At 34.8% G+C, this 26604-nt stretch overlaps 1 protein-coding gene across 4 annotated transcripts in view; it reads left to right on the forward strand.

Annotated features, from left to right (window-relative positions):
* Positions 1-26604, forward strand: part of PKHD1L1 (PKHD1 like 1) — a 150401-nt gene that overhangs the window by 38631 nt on the left and 85166 nt on the right. For all 4 annotated transcript variants that reach the window (XR_011421351.1, XR_011421352.1, XM_070221703.1 and 1 more), the window contains exons 19-33: positions 1089-1202; positions 2704-2853; positions 3865-3989; positions 8005-8168; positions 9382-9554; positions 13606-13753; positions 14278-14432; positions 16318-16440; positions 17168-17273; positions 20030-20140; positions 21215-21379; positions 22375-22496; positions 24100-24232; positions 24622-24817; positions 26451-26593. Coding sequence is in view for 2 of the 4 variants with exons in the window: in XM_070221703.1 (XP_070077804.1) it covers positions 1089-1202; positions 2704-2853; positions 3865-3989; positions 8005-8168; positions 9382-9554; positions 13606-13753; positions 14278-14432; positions 16318-16440; positions 17168-17273; positions 20030-20140; positions 21215-21379; positions 22375-22496; positions 24100-24232; positions 24622-24817; positions 26451-26593 (2128 nt within the window). In the remaining 2 variants the exon portion in view is untranslated. The remainder of the gene's footprint in view (positions 1-1088; positions 1203-2703; positions 2854-3864; positions 3990-8004; positions 8169-9381; positions 9555-13605; positions 13754-14277; positions 14433-16317; positions 16441-17167; positions 17274-20029; positions 20141-21214; positions 21380-22374; positions 22497-24099; positions 24233-24621; positions 24818-26450; positions 26594-26604) is intronic.

The following is a 26604-nucleotide window of genomic DNA, read 5'->3' on the forward strand; positions in this document are numbered from 1 at the left end:
CGCGCTCCGCTGCAGCCGTCCAGGGTTCGGATCCTGGGCGCGGACATGGCACTGCTCATCAGGCCACGTTGAGGCGGCGTCCCACATCCCACAACTAGAAGGACCTGCAACTAAGATATACAGCTGTGTACAGGGGGGGTTTGGGGAGATAAAGCAGAAAAAAAAAAAAAAAGATTGGCAATAGTTGTTAGCCCAGGTGCCAATCTTTAAAAAAAAAAATTGAGAAAAGAAAACCACTTAGGAAGTAGTAATACACTCTTCTACTTGGCATGGTGGGTTGGAACCAACCCATAGTGAACAGAGAAGGGAGGAAACATCACAAAGACAGGGAAGGAGAGGGGAGTTCTTAGGTCTGTGCCAACAGGATCCAGTTTATCTCTATATGGGGTAGCTATTCACAAAGAAAGAATGTTTGCTTGAATAACTGAATTTTGACAACTCTGTACAGTGAGTTTAAGTTCATATTTGTTTGATGATTAATGATCATACACTGTCTGAAGTCCTTAATTCTAAACACCAGTTATGTCTGTGTTTTGCCAGAGAAGTAGATGTGGAAATTATAGGAGACCTCATGAGTGCGCACTGATTCCTGTTTTATCCAGGATTATTCATTATTTTTAAAATAATCATAAATGCATGCTTACAGTGTCTGTATCTCTTCTTCTGAAAAACAGAGTGCATTGGAATGTATAGTTTTTTCTAGTTAATCCTGAGTTAATTGGGAAAACTTCATTTGGAATCTGTTTAATTACGTGTTAGTTCATTTAGGTTTGCCTCATTGCCATCTTTAAAAGACTACTAAACCAATCTGTCTACCTTATGTAATAACTAAGTAAGCTAAGATTAGCCACTTGGATGTAACTACTGTCATTCTAAAATAAAACTCTTGAAAAAGTTATTGGACACTAAACTTATCACATATTAACTTAAAATTATTTAGAAAATGACCTCGTAGTTATGGCTAAAATATGGGAAATTATCTTATGCAAATGTTCTATTATAACTAATTGGTAGAATTAGTAGTAAAATTACTAATGTCCAAACTGTTCATGAAAAAGAAGTTACTAAAGTTCGTATTGTTAATTTAGTTTCAGGCAGCTGTGGAAGAAATGGTTACCGCTAAATGTCCACCACAAATTGCAAATTTTGAAGAAGGGTTTGTTGTGAAATACTTCAGAGATTATGAAACTGATTTTAACCTGGTATGGAATGTTTAATGAACTGTGAAAATGACCAAATAAGAAATCATGTAAATGTTTGGAATTTTGTATCTTTTTTGAACTAGCATTAATGCCTTTATCGTTTAAAGTCAAATTGCAAAAATAATTTTGTTGTGTATTACTGGTTAGGTCTGTTCTAGCATCTCCTTGCATTATAAAATGAATCATTTGTGAAAGCAGTATTTCTACTACGTGTGAATTTTGCCGATCAGTAGAAAGTGGGCAAGAGGAAGAAATGTAAGATCTATAGGTTTTTTCTTTGTTTATTTTCTTCTCTTGGATGCAGAATACGTTCTTTTTCCTCACTGGCTTCAGAGAATACAATTTGTAGTAAGGCGTTATGCAGTAAATTGCTTCCCTTGCTTTTTTAGATCATCATCTGGTAAATTATACAATGCCTAGTCATTGTTTCTTTTTTGGTGAGATATAAAGATTTTTCTTTGATGTACAGTAAAGAAAATTAAAAATACAGTTACCTACCTAAATCTCACTTGAAGATTTGAGAAAGTCAGATATTCACCATTTCCAATTAAATACCGTAAGAGTAAAATATATGTATAGATTAGTTATTCATTTCAGATCAATACCCTAGGAATAAATATGAATCCTTAAAAATATATATCACACGATGCTTTATACGAGCAGATTTATTAGTGAAAAAAAAGGGTGAAATCTTTCCATTTAATGGGCTACCTTTTCAACTTAATTTAATAAATATACATGTATTCCACTTCTACTCTCCTGAAGGTGGTACTAGCAGCGGAATTGCACGAGTAATTTACGTCATACTCCTTTTCTACTGCATCTCCCATTGTCATCACGACACACATTCTGTGCACTACCGTACCTTGACTATTTCCATTTCCCAGCACCACTCTGTCATGTCTCTGCTGCTACGCACATATTTTACCCTCTCTGAAGCCTGTTGGCCCCTTTTTCCTTTCAAATAACTCCTGTTCATCTTTACAGACCTCTCACTTGTCACTTCCTCTGAGTCATCTTGATGCTTTTATGTGAGTTAGAGGTCTCCCTTCAGCCTTGGTATTATAATCTTTGGTTCCTTTGTCCCAAACTGGTGGGCTCCTGTGTATAGGAATAGTGTTCTTCACCATTTGAACCCTAAAGATTAAACAAAAAACAAACAAATGAACAAGCAAATAAAAACCTGGCACACAGTGGGCACAATAAATATTTGTGGAAGGAATGAATAAATATCCTTAAGGAGTTGATAAAATAAGGAGAAAGATAGGACCTGGGAAATAGTCAAATACAATGACTAGGGAGTATATATGATTATGGATCCAAATGAGCGGTACAGGATGAGAGCTTTAGAATTTCCCAGATGAGAGAGAACATTTCAAGTTAAAGTAGTCTGGGAAGCAGTGGGATCTGAGTAGGAACTTGAATGACCAGGGTGGAGATTTTGGGGAATAAAGCAGGACAATAAATCATGTTTTCACTTGAAATATGATTGTTTCTGTAGAAACATATTAATAGAGGGCAGAAGACAGCTGAAACTGATGCTTACTGTGGTCGTTCTTCCCTGAAAAACCCAGCTGTTCTTTTTGACTCAGCAGATGTTAAACCAAACAGACTACCATATGGAGACATTTTATTATTTCCTTATAATCAGGTAAGCTTAACAAAATGATATGCTAATTAAATCTGTGAAATACCTTGGTAATAAAATTTCATGAAATTTTAAGATAGGGAAAAGTTCTTGTCATATGAAATCACGTCACATTGGACAGGCACTGCAGTTCACATTCTGAGTGTTTGCGATTTCCTCTTCTGTTGATTCTCAAAAAAAGAAACTAAAAAAGTATGTAGTACCATGTACCTGTATTCTGCTTTATCTCGTAATTTCAGAAAAAATTATTTGCACACAAGGTTAAATACTAAAACAAATGTGTGTAATCTCCTCAAAATTCCTTCGTTATTTAAGAAGAAACAAAAATGGATAGCTTCATAGAGTGATCCTGAGTATGAATCAAGGAATAGTGAAGGAGAATCCCGAGCACAGGAGGTGGCAGTTTTAGGATAGGTATTTAAGACTAGCACTCATAGATTTACTCTGTCTTTTGTTTTGAAATTTTCAAATTGTGACCTATATTCTAAAATTCTAGGTTCTAAATATATTCGGCATGCTTAAGGTGTTGTGGAACATTAAGTTGATACTTAATTACTATTTTACAGTGACGTTCATCATCTCTAAATGCTCAGCTGTGTTCACATCCCAATTAATCCACCTGAATATTTGTCTCTCTTCTCCCTCTCTGTGTAATGGACTTTTAAATTCACTCTAAAGTTTAGTTAGAGCCGGACTTAAATCTTACGTGGCTCCATAACTATACGGAGTGAATTATTTCCATTTTTTAAGGAAACCATATCTAAGAAAACAATAAACAATTAATCATTAATTATAAGGTCACTTCAAGCCCACTTCCTCTTCTGGAAAATCTTTCCCAATTCTTCTGCTCCTAATTGACTGAAATTAATCATTCCTTTCTCTGTGTTCCAATACATTTTGTCTGGAAAATGCTGAATAGTTATTTATTGGATTGGACTGAATCAATTAGAATTGCTAGAAACAATTTAATGGTAAGATATTGTTACTGATCTTTTTTTCATATTTTCTGTGTAGTTATGTTTAGCATACAAAGGATTCCTGGCAAATTATATTGGTCTAAAATTCCAATACCAAGACAAAAGCAAGATTACTAGAAGCACTGAGAGACAATTTACATATAACTTTGCTTACGGAAACAAGTAAGTCACACTATGAATTTGAAAACTTAACTTGTACTGTAGTATATAAGCTTTGAACATAAAACAAACCCATTTCTTGTTTGTTTTGGGGAAATATGTGCACCAATGGATCTAAGTGCCATTTTCCTGCCCTCTACATAAGTTTCCTAACAGAAATAGTTGTGCCAAAAATAAATCTGTAGGTTATGAAAATAAAAATTGGTCGAGTGTCACCATCACCCATGACCATTTAAAAGACAAAACAATGGTAAAGTTTAGAATTTAAAACATGTGGTATTAAATCTAATAATGTTCCTAGTTACTGAAAGAAGGTAGAAAGACTGCCTTATCACAATATTATCATTAGAAATTAATCACTAAAAAAAAGTGCTTGCTACATGTGAAGGGAGAAAATAAACTATTTCAGTGAATATGCCAAAATTACAGGAGAAAAGATATTTTTAAGTGCTTGGTTTGCCAAAAGTTAGACACCTAGAAATGAAAGTAGAGAAATATAAGGGGAGAAATTAAATAAGCCTAGAGAAAGCTTTTTAGTAATCGTCAAGCCCTCAAGCACAATTTGGTTTTGCATAACTATATTTTGGTTTTTAGTAATTATTGTATCTTCTGAAATTTGTCAATCCTGACTTTACACTTCCATATATAATACATGTAAAAATTTCACACACAATAGAAGTAATAACGAAGACACATACACGCACAACTTTTGTATATTAAAAACTATTCCCCAGGGGCCAGCCCTGTGGCACAGCAGTTAAGTTTGCATGTTCTGCTTCAGCAGCACTGGGTTCGCAGGTTCAGATCCCGGGTGCGAACATGGCACGGATTGGCAAGCCACGTTGTGGCAGGTGTCCCACATATAAAGTAGAGGAAGATGGGCACAGATGTTAGCTCAGGGCCAGTCTTCCTCAGCAAAAAAGAGGAGGCGTGGCAGCAGATTTTAGCTCAGGGTTAATCTTCCTCAAAAACAAACAAACATAAAAAAGTATTCCTCATAACGTTTAAAGTTATGCTTATTGAAGTGTATTTCATATAAAGTAATAATTCACTCTAAGTGCATAGCTCAGTGAGATTGACAAATGTATACAGTCATGTAAGCATCACCCCAAGAAAGATATTGAACATTTCCTCTCCACAATTTTAGATTTTTCTTTCACATAAAGTTTATGTCATAAAAACAATCATGGTATAATTTCTATATTTTCAAAAGATTTCTAAGATGTTTCTTTTGTGGGGTTTTTTTCTGTCATAGCTACATAAAAATCTTCTCTGTATTGTATAGATCTGTATAATTTGCATCATACTTTTATAGATATCACTTAAATTGCCATCACTTTGTAATATGTAGAAAGCACTAGTCTATTCCCATCATAGGGATGGGATTCTGATAACTCCTCCTTTTAACTACTTAAATGAAAGGGGAGAGAAAATAACCCAAAGTTAGAAATAGAACCAAATGCTAACCGTCAAAAAAACAAAATAAAGACAGGAAATAAAAACACAAACGATGATAACGGACATTAGAATAATTAGATGGGAAGAAAGAGCAGTCTTGATAGAGGAATTTGTTCCCGGATGAAGATTCTGGATGAAGAAGCTGCTTCCCAGCTCTGCAATTTCATGCTTCCTGTTTTGTACATCATCCCAATACCGTTTTCAAAATGCAGGGACCAGCTTGCATTCCATACCTTTAAAAGGTATATACTCCAAAATTCATAGAAATATATTGTACTGGAAGGGGAAACTTACTTGTTTAAGGTTTTAACAAAAACTTTTTAGATGGATCACCCATGGGTTGGGGAAAAAGGGTAAAGTGGGGCGACAACCAAGCTGAGGGCCAGGAGGTGCTCCAGGGGAGCTAGGTCCCTGGGATCCATGAGGAGGAAACAAGATGCGCTCATTGGGGCACAGGAACAGTGACAGGTGATCCTTCCCATTATGAAGCAGAAGTTGTTGTTTTTTTTTTTTTTTTTTTACAGATTTTATTTTTCCTTTTTCTCCCCAAAGCCCCCTGGTACATAGTTATATATTCTTAGTTGTGGGTCCTTCTAGTTTTGGCATGTGGGACGCTGCCTCAGCGTGGCTTGATGAGCGGTGCTATGTCCGCCCCCAAGATTCGAACCGGCGAAAGCCTGGGGTGCTGAAGTGGAGCTTGTGAACTTAACCACTGGCCACAGGGCTGGCCCCCAAGAAGTCCTTCTTGAAGGGAAATTTTAACGTGTATTTTGCTATAACTATTCTCTGCATGCCCGAATTGAACAGTGTAATCACAATTTTAGTTTCAGTGACCACCACCTGCATGTGTTTTACTCCTCCACTGCAACAGGATTTTGGAAAACTTTACAGATCCCAGTTTTTCCATGTTAGTCAAACCATCACTTACCAAGTCACTGAATAGGTCTTTCCTTTTAGCCTGCAATTTATCTGCTGTGCAGTAATTTGAATATGCAATATATTTGATGGTACTGATAGGATTCCTTTCCCCTAAATGCTACAAGACCTTTAAAAAGAAAATCATGATTTAAAAAAGAGTAGGGTTCTTGAGGCCAGCCCCATGGCATAGTAGTTAAGTCCAGAGTGCTCTGCTTCAGTGTCCCAGGTTCACAGGTTTGGATCCTGGGCATGGACCTACACCACTTGTCAAGCCACACTGTGGCGGCACCCCACATACAAAATAGAGGAAGATTGGCACAGATGTTAGCTCAGGGCAAATCTCCCTCACCAAAAAATAAGTAAATAAAGAGTAGGGTTCTCTGGTTAAAACTACTACCCATCAAGGCAAAGTAAACTCTCCTGCTCCTAATGGGTTTTTCTAGATTTGCTGATCAAGTAGACGTGTTAACATTAGTTTATTTTCAGTACAGTGTTAGTCAAAAATGCCATTTTTTCCTAAGAATTTTTCTATAACCTCCCCCAAACAGTGATGTTTGTAGTTGTAAATAAAGTTTTCAAAATCCAAAAAGTAAAGTCTGATTTTCTTTTAGAAAGTGGAATTATCTAACTACAAAGGCACAGCGTGCTGTTCACTTAAGTTCTGATATCATCTGTCGTGTCCTTTTCTCTCATAAAGGGTCCTGTTCAGTATACCAAATTTTCTAAGTAGTAGTTTTTAAAACTCCAGAATCATATCATTAGTGGTAGGATTCTACTTAGAGCCCGAAGCAAATTTAAATTTAAAGAGCACTTTAACTTAATGTCATGTTGCATATAATTTTCTGAAACTGATAGGTCACTCTAAGCTCTGATGCACCGGGGGTGGATCCCATGATGAGTCTGCAAACCACGAAGGAAATGAGAACAGTGGTTCTATAGTCAGATAATAACTACAGTGGTAGCTGATGTAAAGATTATTGGTAAACTGTATTTAGTTATTTGAATGACAGTATTTATCTATTTATTGCAAACTTCTGTAGCTGAATTGCTTAATTGTAATTTATGGGATTGCAATGCAGTTATTCTCTAATGGAAAATCTGAATCTAACTAATATATTTAGAAGGTACTGTGCTACTATTTGTATCTGTAAATAACTTAGCACCTTTTGTGTCAGAATCGTGGACAGTGCCACTCCAGTGAGCTCTTTTGGAAGTAATATTAAGTTCCAGTTTTGCTTCTTAGTAATTGGACTGAATTTATTGTTCTGTACCTGACATTTTTTACTAAAATAGTTCACTTCATTCTTGTAAATTGTTTTGCTTGTGTGCTCTACACCAGCGTGCATGCTCCTTAGTTTCCTTACCTGTTGCTATAGAATGATGTTTTACCTTCCTATGGCTACCGCCAAGGCTACAAATACAAGAAAACCTGTATTGATACACAACATTAAATCTTTTACTATCCATGTCAGTTTCTGCCTACTGTCCCTTGTTATGGCTGCTTTTCTGTGCTAGCAAGTATGCTTTATGGTCTTCTTGTGGAAAAAAAAAATTCTTTAAGATTTTAATGCTTTTTATGGTGTATTTGTTTACATTAACATTATGACTGATCTATACACCTAATTAATCAACCATATTTCAGCTGGACCTACACTTGCATAGACCTTCTGGACCTCATACAAACCAAATACACTGGGACAAGTTTTTCTCTTCAGAGGATTAGTTTACAGAAAGCATCAGAATCACAGTCCTTCTATGTGGATATTGTATACATTGGACAGACAGCTACAATCTCAACATGGGATGGTATGTTGTATCATTTCATGTCCACTTAAACCTTCTAAATCTATCCTGTGTTAAAATCTTACCATAGAAATTATTTCTATTCTGTAGTTTAGATAGAAACATTAATCTTTAAATATTTATGTCATTCTTTTATCTCAATAATATTGTTATTTAAATCATGTTATTTTTAATGAATATTAATGAATATTCTAATGAATAGGGCAAGGTGATTATTCTAAGAATAGTGCATCCTCAATGTAAACTTTATCAGTATAGCAAGATTAAGCTTTTATCGTCCTGGATTCTGTTCACAGATATATAAACCATGGCAAACATTTTCATTGTCCTTTGTTGGGGTTTTGAGAACTCAACTACCAAGATAGAGATATATTCCTAAAAAGTATCTATTGTCACTGACATCTGTTTAGCAAGATTGAGTTGAATCTTTCAATGGATTTAATAGCAATAACTAATAATGCTATAAATGAAGACTTTATTTCTGGTAGTCTTAGCATTGTTTTTCTATTCGTGTTAGTAGACATGCATATGAGCTTTGATAATAAAATACTTAAAATTAAACTGTGACCTTTAAAAAATCAACCTAATTCCAAACATCACCTTAAAAAGTATTCACATTTTTCAGGGGAGTTTTGGAATCCTTTCCTTGGAACTGTTTTCAAGTGCAAGGTCATGAGTCAGCTGGTAAAAAATTAAATGTTGCTACTTTAGAGTCACTCCTTTTGAATCCACTATCACCAGACCTACATTGTGATTAATGGGGCACATGTATAAGACAGCTGATTTGTGGTGGGATAAATGTTGTAGTTTGTTAAACAACATTCATTACCACCTACTGTGTGCCAGGCACTGTGTCAGGTACTTAAAAAAAAGCAGTGAACAACACAATCCTGGTCCTGCCCTCATGGAGCCCACAACCTAGTGAGCACCACATTCAGGGACCCTAGAGCAGACAGAGCTAATTCACAGAAGGCTACCTGGAACTCAGGGCTTGGGACTTTTAAATATTTTCTTTGATGACGCTCATATGTCAAAAGACTTTAAAGCTTTCTATGTTAGAAATGAAAGTTTACTAAGTGCCACAAACTACTTGCCGTAAGGTCTTCTATCTAAAATTAAACAGCTCATTCCATGACATGTGGATATGATTTGATGAGTTTCTTTGTAGCAGCAGAAACTATATGATTTTATTTCCCATTTACTTTATGTTCTTTAGAAATGCCAAAGAGAAGACTTCCAGCTTTAGCAAATAAAGGAATATTTTTAAAGCACTTTCAGGTGAATCAGACCAAAATGAATGGATCAAGTATGACTAACCAATATTCTGTCACCATGACTTCATATAACTGCAGTTACAATATACCCATGATGGCTGTGAGCTTTGGGGAGGTAAGCCTAGAATTTTACATGTTACTATTTTTAACTTAGGGAGCATTAGCTTCGATCTAGAAAACTTTCATTTAAATTTTTACAAACAGCTGACATGCAGATTAAATATCTTTTGATGGGACAAGACAGTATTTTAAGGACAAATGAAGATTTAGAGACATTGAACTTGAGCCTGAAAATTCACTTTAAGCATTAAAACAAAATCTTCAAGATAAATATCTGTGGGGAAAAACAGAGAAATCAGATTTAAATAGAATTTTCTATGTTGACTTAAAAAGAACAGTTGTAGGCTCTTCCAATAAAGATCCTTTAACAGAGATTATTGAAAGAAAATTTGAGATTCTTCATTATGTTTTTAAGTTGTTTCTGTCATAAACACCATTTTTTTTTTGCTTGTATCAGAATTGTTACAGGGAGGAAAGAGATAGTTTTCCATAATTCTAAAAGGATCTGAACAATTTTTTGACTGCTTATTTATAAGATCAGTATTAAATATTACAAATATGCTGAATGTTTTAAAATTTAATATCCAACAAAAATAATAATTTTCTACAATAAACCAAAAACAAGTATATTAATCTAAAGACTAAGGCTTAAATAATAAATAAATATTGTAGCTGCAGTCTCAGAAAGAACATTTTCTAGCTAAATGATTTTATGATTAAAAATACTGAAAAACTATAAGTATTCCACAGAAATTGCCTTTACCCTATTTTGGCCTGATGTTTTAATCTTAATATCTTCAAGATGAATGTCTTATAAATACTGTTCAGTCTTTTCCTCTTAGCTCTTTAACAAAATGTAATAACTAAGTCAGGGCTTTGTGTTGTCAAAGCGTCTGTGTGACTAGCCGCCCATTTTTCAAGATTCCTCATTAAAACTGGTAATTGTATCATCGAACGTTAGTTATTTACCCCTGGTTAAATTGGAGAATATGGAACATATATTTTTGTGACCATTTTAGAAAAAATTCAGATGAAAGATACATGCAGTAATGTGCACGTATGTTAAATGTGCAGATCAATGAATTGTTTTAAAAACTGTAACTTTGAGATAATTGTAGATCCATATGCAGTTGTAAGAAATAATACAGAAATATCCCTTTACCCTTCACCCATTTTTCCCCAATAGCTTAACAGAACAAGCTGGAATTGACATTGAATGTACCAGTTCTACATCCTTTTGTTTTATTTGTGTGTATGTGTGAATATGTGCACTTCTATACAGTTTTATCACATGCATAGATTCATCTGAACACTACAGAACAGTTCCATCACAAGGATCCCTCGTGCCACCCTTTTATATCACAGCTGCCTCCCTCTCGTGGTCCCTTATATCTGGCAATCACTAGTCCATTTCTACATCTTCAACAACATTATGTAAATGGAATCAGACCTTATATGATTGTACCAGTATGTAGCCTTTTGAGATTGGCTTTTTTCACTGAGCATGATTCCCTTGAGTTGTGTATATCAATAGTTTGTTCATTTTGATTGCTGAGTAGTATTAAATGGTATGGATGCACCAGTTTATTTAACCACCTACTCATTGAAGGACGTTTGAGCTGTTTCCAGCTTTTGGCTAGTATGAATAAAGCTGCTATGAACATTTTCCTGTGACAAATTTCCATTTTCTCAGGTTAACTGCCCAACAGTGCAATTATGGGGTCATATGGTAAGCACATGTATAGTTCTGTAAGAAACTACTATATTCTTTTCCAAAGTGGCTGTGCCATTTTACATTCCCACCAGCAATGTATGAGCAATTCGTTTTCTGCACAAATTTGCCAGCATCGGCATTACCACTATTTTTTATTTTAGCCATTCTGATAGTATATGCACTGATAGCTCATTTTGGTGTTAATTTGTTTTCCCTAGTGGTTAAAGATGTTGAACACTCATATATCCTCTTCTATGAAATATTTCTTTGTGTCTTTTGCCCATTTTCTAATTGCGTTTTCTTATTGTTGAGTTTTTAAAGTTCTTTATATATTCTAGATATAAGTCCTATGTTAGATATTTTCTCTCAGTCTGTACCTTGCTTTTTCATCTTATTCATAAGATCTTTCACAGAGCAAAAGTTTTTCATTTTGATGAGATCCAATTTATCAATTTTTTTCCTTTAATGAATGGTGCTTTTGTTTTTAGGTTTAAGAACTCTTCACTTAACCCTAAGTCCTGAATATTTTTCTATTTTTTTTCTGAAGGTTTTATAGCTGTACATTTTACATTTAAGAGCATGATCCATTTTGAGTTGATTTTTTTCTATCAGATGTGAAGTTTTAGGTTGAAGTTCATTTGTTTGCTTATGGCTCTAATTGCTCCAGCATCATTTATTCAAAAGGTATCCTTCCTCCACTAAATTGCTTTTGCACCTTTGTCAAAAATCAGTTGGCATATTTGTGTAGATATATTTCTGGATACTTTACTCTGTTCCTTTACTCTGCGTGTCAATCCTTCCACCAATATCAATACCAATCTCTTGATTACTGTAACTAGATAGTAAGCCTTAACATTGGGTAGAGTGATTCCTCTTACTTTATTATTCTTGTGAAAAGTTGTTTTAGCCATTCCAGGTCCTGTGTATTTTCATATAAATTTTGGAATAAGCTTGTTTATGTCTACATAAATCTTGCTGATATTTTGATAAGAATTGCATTAAATCTATAGATTGTTTTGGAGAGAATTGAGACACCTTTATCATGTTGAGTCTTCCAATCCATGAATACGGTATGTCTCTCCATTTATTTAGGTCTTCTTTGCTTTCTTTTATCAGCATATTTAGGTCTTCTTTGATTACTTTCATCAGCACTTTGCAATTTTCAGGTGAGATCCAGTACATGTTTTGTTAGATTTATATGTAAGTATTATATGTAAGTATTTTCTTTGAAGCAATTGTAAATAATCTTGAGTAAATTTTGGTTTCCACATGCTTGTTATTTGTATATAGAAATATGATTCGTTTTTGTATGTTGATTTTATGTCTTGTAACTTTACTGAACTCTGGGAAGTTTTACAAAGTAAATGCACTCATGTAATCACTACTCAGATCAAGATAAAGAAAATCATTAGCTCCCTAGAGGCTTCCTTGTGCCTTCTCCTTATCATTAGATTACTTACTCCTCACCCCTAGATAACCACTTTTTTGACTTCTACCAGCATTAATCAGTTTTGCTTGTTTTCAGTCTTCAAATCAATGAATAATACTCTTTTGCATCTAGCTTTTTTTATTCGATATTGTGAGATTCATGTGTTGCATGTAGCTGTAGTTCATTCTTTTTCTTTGCAGTACAGTGTTCCATGGTGTGAATATACCATAATTTATCTTTTGCATTATTTCCATTTTAGGGCTATTATGAGAAAAGTTGCTATGAGCATTCTTGCATATGTCTTTTAACACTTATGTTTACTCATTTCTGTGGGCAATGGGACTTATAATTTTAAATTCCACAAGATTAAGTAACAACCGTGAGGGATCAGAAGCTGGAGAATATTATTTTCACTATTAGAGTTACAATCTATGAATTTTTATAGCACGTGTTGCTTTTGTCAACTGATTGGCACTCAACATTAGACAGATATTTCCTGAGTCTGGATCAATCACTGTACTGATCATTTACTTCCTTATATTGCTAGTTAAATTTTAAAGTCCCCATGTTATTTATCCAAAGAGGTTTTGAGTTTTTTGATAGCCAAGACGACATCTCATGTTTCTTGGCCTCCCCGCAGTGATTAGCACTGTACCTTGAACAGAATGCTTGCTCAATAAATATTTGCTCCTTGAGCGGTGGAGAGTACACTCTGAATTAATGAGGTATTACTGTGGTTCTAGCTGATTGCTGCACAGATGACTGAGTTGACTTTGGCCTCATTATTGCGTCTATATAGGTATGGCCTGTGGTGATTTATGTGACTCTTCTTAGGGTTCTGAAGAATCCTGAATACCTAAGGCTCATTTATGTCATGTCACACGCTTGTACCATGGTGAAATGAAAATCATGTTAGCCATTGTTATGTTTAATCATTTTATCAATATTTGTTTTGGAAATTAGATAATCACAAATGAGACAGAGAATGAGTCTGTTTACAGAGGAAATAATTGGCCAGGGGAGTCAAAGATTCGTATTCAAAGAATTCAAGCAGCATCTCCACCTCTAAGTGGCAGCTTTGACATTCAAGCTTACGGACATATTCTCAAAGGTACATGGAAAAGGTTCAGAACATTGGTATATAATCAATTGGACAGTGCTGATCTAGACAAACAAAATAAACATTTTGGTGTATTTCCTTCAAATATGATTTCTCTACATAATTTATGTAGTTGAGGTTATGGCAGTAATGTTAAGCCAAATTATCCAGAACAAATGACATTTTAACGTTTTCTTCACTTGCCATGCCATGTATACCAGGTTACACTCCCAAAGTTTGTTTCTCTTTTCTATCTGTGCCTTACACGTAATCTATAAAGTTAATTTACATTTTAAAAAAAAGAATTTGAGCCAATTTATAGTCTGAGCTATATTACTCTTGTAATTTTTGTTTCCAAGAAATATATAAATTCTCAGCATACTTAAGATGCAGATTTCATTCTTGCTATATTTGAGGAGGACAGTTGGTTTACAAGTGATAGTATATAATACATATTTCATGTATTCCAAGGATGAAATTGATTTGTGAATTGTTGACTTCTGCTGTCCCTCTTTGCCATCCTTCTGTGATTGCAGGTCTCCCCGCTGCTGTGTCAGCTGCAGACTTACAGTTTGTTCTGCAGAGTCTGGAAGAAGTGGGACAAATCTCAGTTACACGAGAGGGAACCTGTGCTGGATACTCATGGAGCATCAAGTGGAGAAGCACATGTGGAAAGCAGAATCTTCTACAGGTTCCCTTATTTGGCTTGGTTTCCATTTTCTTCTATGTGTTGCGTGCACTCTGCCTCATTCCAAAAAGAATTGGAGACTGTGTATATTTTTAAAAATGCAAACTGTAGACTATAAACATTTTAAAAAAGGAAATTGAGGAGAAGAAGACTGTTCTACATTATGTTGACCAAATGTTTTCTTTCATGGAGAATAGCTGTTGGTACTTTATTCCCTATCCGCTATAGAAAAAGTCCAGGAATGTGTATATTAGAACAGGGGCAGGAGGAGCATAGGCAGAACCAGTCTCAGAACTAAATCTGAGCATATGTTAAGGGGGGGGCCAAGCATAATCAGCCTCACTGTCTAACATTCTGCCACTGTATTCTAGGGCTGTATTCTGGGGCCCTGGATGCTTTTCTGGTTTTAAAGACGATCTTTTCAAGTTCATAAGGGAGTCAAACCAACTTAAGCTCTCATCTAATTACCTTTTCTTAATTAGAGCATGGAAGGGAGCAGGAGAGAGGAGTCAGGCCCAGAGTATGTGAAGGAGAGGAGTCTAGAAGAGACTGGGGGCTCAGATCGTCAAACATTAAAAAGAAGATGCTTTCTAGTGATGATCAGAGTGTGAGGAAACAGTCTCTCTCATGGGCTGTCAGAAAGTAAATTAATATAACCTTTTTTGAGGGTAATTTAGTGTCTAAATATAGAAACCTATGAGTCAGCAATCTCAACTATAAACTCTATACTACTGAAATAATACAAACATGAAATTATATAGGCACAAAGGTAGTCACTGCAGCATTACTTGTAATAGTAAAAACCTAGAAACCTTAATCCCCATCGGTAGAAGAACGGTTGTTAAAATGACACAACTGTAGCGTGAATATCATGCAGCCACGTGTAGATCCACATATATTCACCTGGAAAGATGTCCATGACATATAGTGGAAAAAATACAGACTCTGCTTATTGGGAACCATTTTGGGAAAAAAAGAGGAGGGGGAGGGGAGAGAGGAGGCCAAAAAAATGGACATAAAGATAGAATAAGATATACTGTATATAGGCTGTATGGATGTGCAAAATAGTTACAGTCATAAAGATGTGGGAGCTATTTTAAGAAAACACGTGGCCTGGAATCAGAATTAGAAAATTCCTCACCAGAGACAGCTCTGGTGACTGGTCTTCCTCTTGACATTTCTGCTGGTGTCTGTGCATCTACTGCCTTCTCTCTTTTCTGACCAGTCTCCTCTGCTTATTCATCATTTCTGCTTCTCATCACTTTGGCTCACACAAGGCCCAGCATGGAGACTCCTATCTCTTTGCCAACCGCTGTATACATTAGAAGGGTACCATATTGGCAGAGGGATTTGGAATGACCAAGTTGTGCATATTGATTTGATTTAGTTTCATTTTTTCCATTGGCTGAAAATATAATTCCACGAGCGGATGAAAAACCAGGGTAGTCAGAGCTGAAAAATGCTAAAGGAGAAAAGTTGGCTTTCAGGTGGAAAGAGGACTAAATTTTTCAATTATTCAACAGTCATTTATCAAAGAGGTCATATTCAGAAAAAGCATAGAACATTTTGAGAAAATCAAACTTAGTAAATTCATTTTCCTTAAGACATATTTTATTCTAAAAATTCAAGTTAACTTTAGGCATTTAATTCAAGTTGTAATTGATGGAATATACGATAATGCAATGATTTTAGCATTTTTTTTCTTGGGTAGATTATGGTCATTTTTGAAGAGGTTCCTTTTGCAAAAAATGTGACTAAAATGGTTTTGAATTTTTCTTTTATCCTTGGGCTTTTATTCACTTTCAACTATGCTTAACCTTAAAAATAAAAACTAGTGTGATCATATTTATCATAGCTTTTCTAGTAAAATAATTTTGCGTGAAAATAGGTTAATGATTCCAACATTATTGGAGAAAAGGCTAACATGACAGTAATGAGGATAAAGGAAGGTGGTTTATTCAGACGACGCATAATTGGAGACCTGCTTCGTACACCCAGCCAACAGCCGCAGGTATTTTTGAAACTTTCCTCGTGATGTTTAATATAACTTTAAATGTATAACTAGTTTGTAATACATTAAAGACCCATAAAACAGGAGGGATGACATCTTTATTTTTATGTAAATATCTGTGTTAACAGTTGATAAACTCAGTAATATTATTTTATGACTTTTGGGAAAGTTATCTTCCTTATGAGAAAAGAATAGACTTTTAAGTTCTGCTACTGCTTGTTAGAATTTGAAAATATATTCTTTCATTTATTTTTTATGGTAACTCTGCGAAGTAATATTAATGTTAACGCTTTAATGATAAGGGAATTAAAGTGTAAGTTTAGGTGACTTTCCCAAGAATAACCTTTATTTTCCATCATAGCACTAATCATCACAATGGCATAATATGCACTTACTTTTTCTTTAAATTTATAGTCTTATGCAACTCCATGTCCCACCCCCACAAGAATACAAACTGAGTGACAGTAGGGGTGTCATCTGTTTGCTTAATGTTGTATTCCTATATTCTACCATTTATAACTGTGCCTGATACATAATGGGTACGTTTGCCAAATGAATGAATGAGTGAATGAATGAATGAAATGTCAAAGCAAAAGAAGTATAAATAGAATAAACTAATTTTTGTAAACCAACAAGCAACCAAACAAAATTCCATCCCCTGTTCTAAATCGTATGCATATTCTCCTCAGCCACGTCCCCCCTGCTCTCTTTCTCTCTTTCTTTGCAGGTTGAAGTCTATGTCAATGGAATTCCAGCTAAATGTTCAGGGGACTGTGGCTTCACATGGGATCTCATGACTACTCCCCTAGTCTCGGCCACAAGCCCTTCTCAAGGTAACCTTTTGCTTTTCAACTTGGAGTATGAGGTGGAAGACAACTAGCAAAAATGTAAACTCTGATCATGATTTTTTTAATATATATGCTAGTTTCACCAACAGCGTCATGCAGGCAGTTCTACATAGTGGGAAAAAATCAGATCAGAAAGCTATGGAAGGAGCATGAGTTATTATTTTGGAAAAAATAATTGCTGTTGAAGTCGAACTCACTAGTCTTCTACTTCTCCAGTTTCACCAAGTTAGAATGAGTCTCTAAAATTTCACTCCGATATTGAGGCATTTTTGCTCAACTCCGCTAGCTAGGGTATTAAAAGGAACCTTTAATCACATGAGACCACGTCTTCTAGGGGATTTAGTACCAAAGGCTATTAAGACAGCTGCAGCCTAGTAAAAGGAAATAATTAAGTCCTAGATTTGAGAAAAAGTGATAAAAAAAATTATTGTTAAGGACTCAGTCTACAGGGGACACATTATGCCATATCTTCATAGCATGTTGTTGCTTTAAAACATGTGATTACTCTTCATGTCTGAACTCCCAAGGACTGAAATAAACAGTAAGACTAAGGATTGTAAGGAGGGGCTTTTTTCAGTCAGAAAGATAAGGTCAGATATTATAATCACATATTTAGTCTTGGTGGTTAGTATGAAAATTCACCTGCTATTGATATATCAGCAAAAAGAAAAAAAGAAATTTTAAAAATAGTGCGTATTTTTTGAAAGAATGTACTCCTCAGACTTTTTTTACGGTAATGATATCAACTTTGGGATAATTCGTGTTACATGGGGTCAAAGCTCTTAAGAATTAAGGACTTAACGAACATTAATTTAATTACAGTCCTTTGGTCTCCTTATTTTTGCATCCATCCTTGTGTTTTGTAATGAATTTTCACTTTTATATGACTTTCTGAAAAACTTATTTTTTACTCAAAATAATTAGCAACCTGAATTGCCTTTTGCCACAATTTGATAAATTTACAAATAATGAAAATCTAAGTATAAATAATGTTGTTAAAAACCCCCATATTCCCTTCACTGAAAATTAACAGCAGTTAACATTTTGTTATATTTATTTCCAATCATCAATTTAATAAAGTAAATATTATAAGAACAGCTCAAGTCCTCTTTAAGCACCATTCCTGATCTTAGTCCCTAAAAACCTCCCCAGAGGCAATCACAATAATTAATTTTTTTTTTTTGAGGAAGATTAGCCCTGAGCTAACTGCTGCCAATCCTCCTCTTTTGCTGAGGAAGACTGGCCCTGAGCTAACATCCGTGCCCATCTTCCTCTACTTTGTATGTGGGATGCCTACTACAGCATGGCGTGCTCAGTGGTGCCATGTCCGCACCCGGGATCCGAACCTGCAAACCCTGGGCTGACGAATCGGAACGTGCGCACTTAACCACTGTGCCACTGGGCCGGCCCACAATAATTAATTTTATGTGTATTCTTTCATGCCATTTTTAATACCTTTCGTATATAACACACGCATATGGTAATTTTGCCACTTTTTTTGTAAGTTTACAAGGGAATGAGATATTACAATGTAAATATCATTTGCAACTTTTGTCATTCAGCATTCATTTTGAGAAATATTTATATGGTTTTATGCATATCTAACTCATCACTTTAAAATACTTCATGAATACATCAATTTATTGTTCCTCTATTGATGGACATTTAGATTGTTTACAATTTTTTGTTTTCACACGTGACTGTGTACTGAGCTTTGTTATACAAATCTCCTGTTGTATACATGCCAGAGCTCCTTTAGGGTGTGTTCCCAGACGTGGGATTGCTGGATAATAATTGAGTATGTGTGTCTTCAGTTTATTAGATGACCAAATTGCTCTCCAAAGTGGCTGTACTTAGAGCAGCATGAGAGCACTGTATTCCCACATCCTTGCCGATACCTGATGTATCAGCTTCCTAATTTTGGTCAACTGATGGGTGAAAGAAGTTATTCTTGTTTTAATTTGTCTGTTCCCTGATTAGTAATGCATGTGAGCATCTTCTAGTATGTTTCTGGGACATTTAACTTATTTCTTCTGCAAATTGCTTAACACCCTTTATCTATTTATGGGATTGTCTTTTTTGTCTTTAGACTTGTAGCTGTGTATTATTTATTATGTTTACCCATCCTTTGCACATGTCTTCTCCCAGTGTATCACTTGTGTTTTGTTTTAGTATCTTGTTAAGGGAAACATTTAAAACATTATTTTATTCTAATAAATATTTTTTATTTATTCTAATTTGTGTGCCTTTTCCTTTGTGGTTAACCATGGCTTTTTGTATCTTATTTAAGAAATCCATCTCTACATTAAAGTTATTAAGATATTTGATTGTTTTCTTCTAAAATTTTAGAGGTTTGTTTTTCATTCTTAGCTATTTAAATCTATGTGGAATCTCTGTTGCGTGTGATGTTATATAAGTAGGGCGACCATATCATTTATGGATCAAATCTAAACATTTTAAGAGTAAATGGAAAAACATTAAGTATTCTGTACTTTCAGTCAGGTAACTCTTTCCTTTAATCTCCTTCAACACAGATTTAAAATATGAAGTAATGTAGAGTAATTCGAAGGAAAAAAATGCCATCACTAAATAAATGTGTCTTTTTTCCCCTACTTGCTTGTAGGCTCATTGTTTATATCCTTCATAAGATAAGCCTATTTTTCTCTGAGAAATATCTGATTTTGTAACAACAGCTTCTATGTTTTTCTCATTTTAATATTGTTATTTAAACATATTTTCAGGGTCCTATGAAGAGAGCACTGTTCTAACCATATCGGGCTCTGGATTTTCTCCCAGTTCAGCTGTGTCAGTCTCAGTTGGACCAGTAGGTTGCTCTCTTCTTTCTGTGGATGGTAGGTCCTTTAAAAAATTGTTGTTCTCTAAGAGAAAGTGGAATAAAAGAGAAGTATTATAATAATGAGTACCTTTGGGGTCATGAAATTGGCAAACTCCTCTGGATAAATACCTTATCTTTTAAATCTTTGGTTATGACCACAGACTAATTTTTTCACTGTTGTGAAAGTGTTGTGTAGTGTCTTTATCCCATAACAGTTTCCCTTATAAAATGATTACATGAAAGTTTCCTTCTTTGATGTGTCTCTGTGACAGAAATATATAAACTGCCACTCTGGTATTCCATGGTCCCCTCTGCCCATGCTTTAATACAGTGCCACATTAGTCATGCAACAAAAGGACATGGCCATCTTCCCTAACTTTTGGTCCAACAGAACCTCTATCCATTAACATAAAATTTCAAAATCATTCACATTTTCTACTCTTGAAAAAGTGAGACCCGTAATTACTTATTTCCTTAAAAATTATCTTTCATAATCGTAGGAGTTTTCCTTAATTTTAACCGATTGGAATTACATAAGCAAATCCATCTTCCATATCATTTAAGTTGTTTTTAATTTAGATCTTCCATGCATTCTTGAGATTTAAGTCAATATTGAACCTGTATTATAAATGCACATACACTGTTCTAAATGCAGTGAAGAATATGTTTTTGTTTAGGTTTTGATTACCTGTCTTGATGAAATCAAATATTTTACTCAGTTTAGCTCATAAACGATATCTTGGACCAAAATTTTTAGAATTATTCATATAATTGATTTTACAGATAAAAATTTTTTAATTATTATCACAGTAGCTTTTTTTTTTTTTTTTTGCCACAGTAGCTATCAGGAGCAAATTGTTTAGTTTGCTTTCATTATTGGTTTACTTAACTCTTTTTTAGGCATATCTGATACATAACATCAGACAGTTTGTAAAGATTTTTCTCCCATTAATATATGAGTAGTTTTCCTTAGGTAAATTGCTTGGAGTATAAAATGAAGGCCAAGGTTTATATTTGCAAATATAAAATTTCAGTAATTTTATCTCACAAAAACATTTGCTTTATCATTTTCTTCTCTCCTTATCATAAGAAAATGAGATCAAGTGCCAGATTCTGCCTGGAAGTGCTGGACGGTTCCAAGTAGCCGTGTCCATAGCTGATGTTGGACTAGCACAGAATGTAGAGGGCGAAGTATTCCACTTCATTTATCAGAGTCAGATCTCACACATCTGGCCTGCTTCTGGAAGCCTGGCAGGTAATAGTTAATTGTTCTAAACAAAGAAAATGGTAAACATTCCCATCATTTCCTTGTACTGTTTCTAGAACAAGATGAAGGGAGAGGAACACAAACTTCCTTCATATCAAACAAAGGAGACTCCCCTTTTAGAAGGCGCAGTGATTAAATGGCTGACTAATTCTTTTGTTTCTTATGAAGCACAAGTCAGGGTGACTGCTTACCCTTACATCTTAGGTTAATGAATTAATATCATCAATTTTTACATGTTTCTATAACAAGCTCATCAATTATGTCAAGAAAAGATTTATTAGTTATTATTCTGCTTACCAGCTGCTCCATTTGTAACCACAGTCTCAATGGAGCTACTTGACCCAGAAAAGTTCTGGGTACAAATCAGGGAAAGGAAGGCTGACACAGAAGACGGAAAGAAAATAACTTATTTTCCCTGTTCTGCTTCATTTCCTTTGTGTTTTTTGTTTGTTTGTTTTACCATGCTTAGTTTTGGATTTTGTGCTTTGGCCTTGAACTTTTTGGTGTGTTTTGTGTTTTTATTTTAAGTTCTCATTTTGGGGAGAATTTTTCTTAGTTTTGCTTTTAGTTAGAAGTATTAAAATTTAGGATTTCGTAAGAGTCCTAATTCACTCTCATTTTCCACCCATGGAATGGCTGAGCAAATAGAAACAGCATAAATTCTCTTTATGATGAAGACGGCACTATGGAAGATAGCACTTTCTGCTAGTAATGCCCCAAAGCAAATGTTGGTTGCAAATCTATGTTATTTCATTAAATCACTTAGCCCAGCTCCTTTATGGCTCCAGACTTCAGAGCTCAGGCTCAGGCATGTGGTAGTGATTGGGTACCTCTCAAGTCTGGTCCTGCATCTGTTTGCCAACCCATCTCTTGGATGACTAGACAATTCTTAAATGATGAGTTACATTATTGCCAAAGTTTTTTTGTTATGTTTGATCTGTTGTTGTTGGGTTTGTTTGTTTGTTTCCTTTTCCTGTATGAAGGAGGTACTCTTCTGACTCTATCTGGATTTGGCTTTAATGAAAATTCTAAAGTATTAGTTGGAGATGAAACCTGCATTGTGATTGAAGGGGATTTGAATAAGATAACCTGCAGAACACCAAAAGTAAGACATCTGATTTCAGTCATTTTTTGAAAAATCTGAAATCGTATGAATTAAAGAACATCTCAGTAGAGGGTTAAACATATCACATATTTACCTAGAAATTGCAACATTTCAGTTACACTCTTTGTTATGTCTTCAACATCTTTCTTCTAAGATCCAAATACAAAAGGTTATCTCTGCATTCTAGATACATAACATCATTAAGGAAGACAGACACATAAATCAGTATTAAACAGTGTGTTCCTTTGAAATAATAAAAGTAGATACAAAGTAAAGATAAAATACAATGAGGAGTCAGAAAATTTCACAGAAAAGTTGATATCCTATTAGAGCTTGAAGGAGAATGGGAGCTGACCAGGTAAATCTAGGGATGAAAAACATTCAGTACTAATAAATAGTCTCAAAAATTCAGGGAAGCAAATCTAGACATTTTTAGCTTTTAAGAAGGAATATATATTTTAAATGTGTTAAAGTTTCAGTTTGTTGACAAAAAAAACAAAAACAATGTGAAGTTCCCCATGGAATATTGCATCTTAGGACCAATCATTGTTCTTTATTTTTAAAAAATAGTGTTTAAGTTTAAACCAAGACTCTAGTTTGCTTATTATGTACAAGAGGATGATGAATCCAGTCACTAATTTTAAAAAACTGCAACCTAAGTGTGGGTATTGTGTAAGTGCAATCTGTAGGAAAAGTGAATTTGAATGTGTGTTGGACTGAATGATAGAATGAGGTGAGAGTCTCGGGGATACGGTCAATTGAAACTTACTTTGTTTAAATTATGTCATTCAGTGAAACACTGGGTGTGCATTAAGTATATACTAGATACTGGAAAAACTGATTTTCCTAATTGGGAATTGTATAGATGCTATACCAGCGAAGTACTAAATATTTTTCTTAGGAGTCCAAGTGTTAGTCTTGGATTCTGGAACTAGGTCAGCAAAAGATAAATAATGTGATTTGTCAGTGAAGAGGAATAAAAAGTATATTTGAGTCTATTTTTTTTTTAATGTATTTTTTTAAGATTTTATTTTTTCCTTTTTCTCCCCAAAGCCCCCCGGTACATAGTTGTATATTCTTTGTTGTGGGTCCTTCTAGTTGTGGCATGTGGGACGCTGCCTCAGCGTGGCTTGATGAGCAGTGCCATGTCCGCGCCCAGGATTCGAACCAACGAAACACTGGGCTGCCTGCAGCGGAGTGCGCAAACTTAACCACTCAGCCACGGGGCCAGCCCCGTATTTGAGTGTATTTTAAGAGCAAAACGTCAAAATGTTTAGTATCTTATACTTTATCAATTAGAGGTAATTGTCTAGAGCATCTCAACTATATTGCAGAGCCCTCAGGAATCTAATAATATAGATGCATTTAAATTGATCATAAAGACCGACAAAACCACTATATTCTATACCTTTATCTAAAGAATTCAAACATGTAACTGATATTTGACACCACAACTTTCTAAATATCTGAAAAGTGACTCTCATTCCTGATTTTGAAACAAAGAAACTTCAGAAGTTTATTTTGAATAATTGTTTTTAGCCATTGAACTTCTGTATCTCAACATTTAATATTTTCTAATTGTTTTATTTTTCCCCTTTTTCAGAGAATTGAGGGTACAGTTGATATTTCAGTTATTACCAATGGATTCCACGCCACGGCAAAGGATGCTTATAGTTATAATTGTTTACAGACTCCAGTTATCACTGATTTTAGTCCAAAACTACGGACAGTACTAGGTAAGAAATTCTTCGTATATAGAAACCACACCTAGAAAGATTTTTGAAGCGTAGTTTCTCCTGCAGTTCTGTTAAAGTGAAACCAGTCACGAGTTACCCATTGATTGGTCTGTTTATTATTTCACTTTGAACATGTGCAGTAGGATAAAAATATTAAGTCTTTAGAAAAGTACTTTGCCAGCTTTTTTCCCTGTGAAACAAACATGAATTTTATCTCCACATGGCAGTTACCAGCTCTTTCACTGATTTTTCTATTGCCTCTAAAAGTCTTAGGATTTCCTAAATTCAGTGAAAGATAAGAGATGAGTTAGTTTACTTAATATGAAAATTTCACGCTGGATAATAAGTTGAACCTTTTTGTAAAACGTTTTTTTCTTTTAAAATAATAGGAGAAGTTAATTTAACAATTAAGGGTTATAACTTTGGAAATGAACTCACACAAAATGTAGAGGTGTCTGTTGGAGGAAAACCCTGCCAGGTTCTTCACTGGAACTTCACAGATATTAGATGCCTTTTGCCTGAGTTGTCTCCTGGAAAACATAATATCTACGTAGAAGTCAGAAACTGGGGTTTTGCATCAACAAGGTATGGCAATGAACATAAACTTCATGGAGTTGTGGAACACATGAGGCTAATAGTATTGGGATAGGAAAAGAAATAGTCATTAGCCTTATAATATTCCATTGCTTTCTTTGACTTTCTACATCTTCTTTTGCAAAAGGCTCTGAGAATGTGTCATAAAGTGCAATATGTTGCTCAGTTCTGAGACCAATACCATTCAGATTAGGTTGTAAGATTTTCTGTGGAACTAGGTTTATGTATATGTCACGTGATTATCATTCATGCCTGGAAATACTTATCAAGCAGTTACTAGGAGGTAGGTACTTGCTCGGTGCTGAACTTATAGTGGAGAATGAGAGGAACACGTCCCCCGCTGTTAATGATGCTCACAATTTTGTTGCGGAGGCAGATTTCAAACAGAAGATTACAATAATAACTTAATTATAAATATGAATAAGAGGTACCAGGTGCTGTAAGAGCATATAATAGAGACAGCTGACTTTTCCTGAGGCACAGGGAAGAGTTCTCTGAAAAGTGATACTTTAAGGCAAGAAATGGGTAGGAGCTGGCTGTCAGAAGGAGAGAATGGGGAGAATCCTTCTCCAACTCTAAGTTTCTTTTACGTAAGTGTTTAGTATTTTCTTCTCCGAAGCTATTTGTTAACTGGTAAAATTTTAGTTCTGACATAAGGAAGTTACTGGTTTAGAATACTTAGAGAAAGAGGAAACTGCAATTTAGGGATTAAAAAAAGCAAGAAAGCTGATGTCAGAGTGGAAGGAGAGATGCAGCAAAATCTTGTGGGAGGTGAAAGGAAGATGAGCACCAGCAAACATAAACCTTAGACTACACCCCGTCTTAGATTCACAGGGGAGAGCTCTCATGGGTTCTAGAAGAGCTGTTGGCTGGTCCTTTAGCATTACAATATAATGGGCAGAATTGACACCATACAAAACTGGGTATTTGGGTGACAGTTTAAGAAATACCAATTCAATTATGCTGAGGAAGTTAAATAAAAATTAACACAAAGACTCAATTTGAGTTCATGGGAGCTGGAATATGGGAGTCGACTCTGTGTGTCAGGTCAGAAAAGCATTGTACATTTCGATGGCTTTCTAGCAGACACATCGTCTGTAACAAAGCAAAACAAATTAAAAACCCTCTCACTGAAATAGTGGGAAGAGAGATCACGACAAGCTTCCAACAAAGATAGAACAATAAATTCAAATAAATTACACAAAACTTTTGTTACTTATATAAAATATATGGAATTTTATTGCTAATCTTTTTTATAGATAGTGCTGTTTTATGCTTTACTTTAATGATTATATAAAACATTTTAAAGGATTTCACGTATTATTTGTGACCTAAGTTCTCACACCATATTTTTCCCATAATATTTTAAGATATTCCATCTCAAATTCTTCTGCCACAGGATCTTCAGAAATCTAATATTCACAGTTAGGAAAAAACTATTATCAATATACCATCCAACCAAATTGAGGTCATGATAATTATCAGGTTATCTAGTTTGAAAAAGTAATGTCTACTTACATACTCAATTACTTCCTCTTCTTAGATGAATCATATTCTAGTAAGAGTTTAGCAACACAACCCCATGGAAAGCTCATTGAAACACCTATTAATTTTTCTTTTGCAGAGACAAGTTAAATGCTTCTATACAGTATATTTTGGAAGTGACCAACATGTTTCCACAGAGAGGCTCCTTATACGGTGGAACTGAAATCACTGTAGTGGGTTTGGGGTTTAGCACGATACCAAATGAGAACACGGTGCTCTTGGGTAAGAGTCTC

Source organism: Equus caballus, chromosome 9, assembly GCF_041296265.1.
Source record: "Equus caballus isolate H_3958 breed thoroughbred chromosome 9, TB-T2T, whole genome shotgun sequence".
NCBI lineage: Eukaryota > Metazoa > Chordata > Mammalia > Perissodactyla > Equidae > Equus > Equus caballus.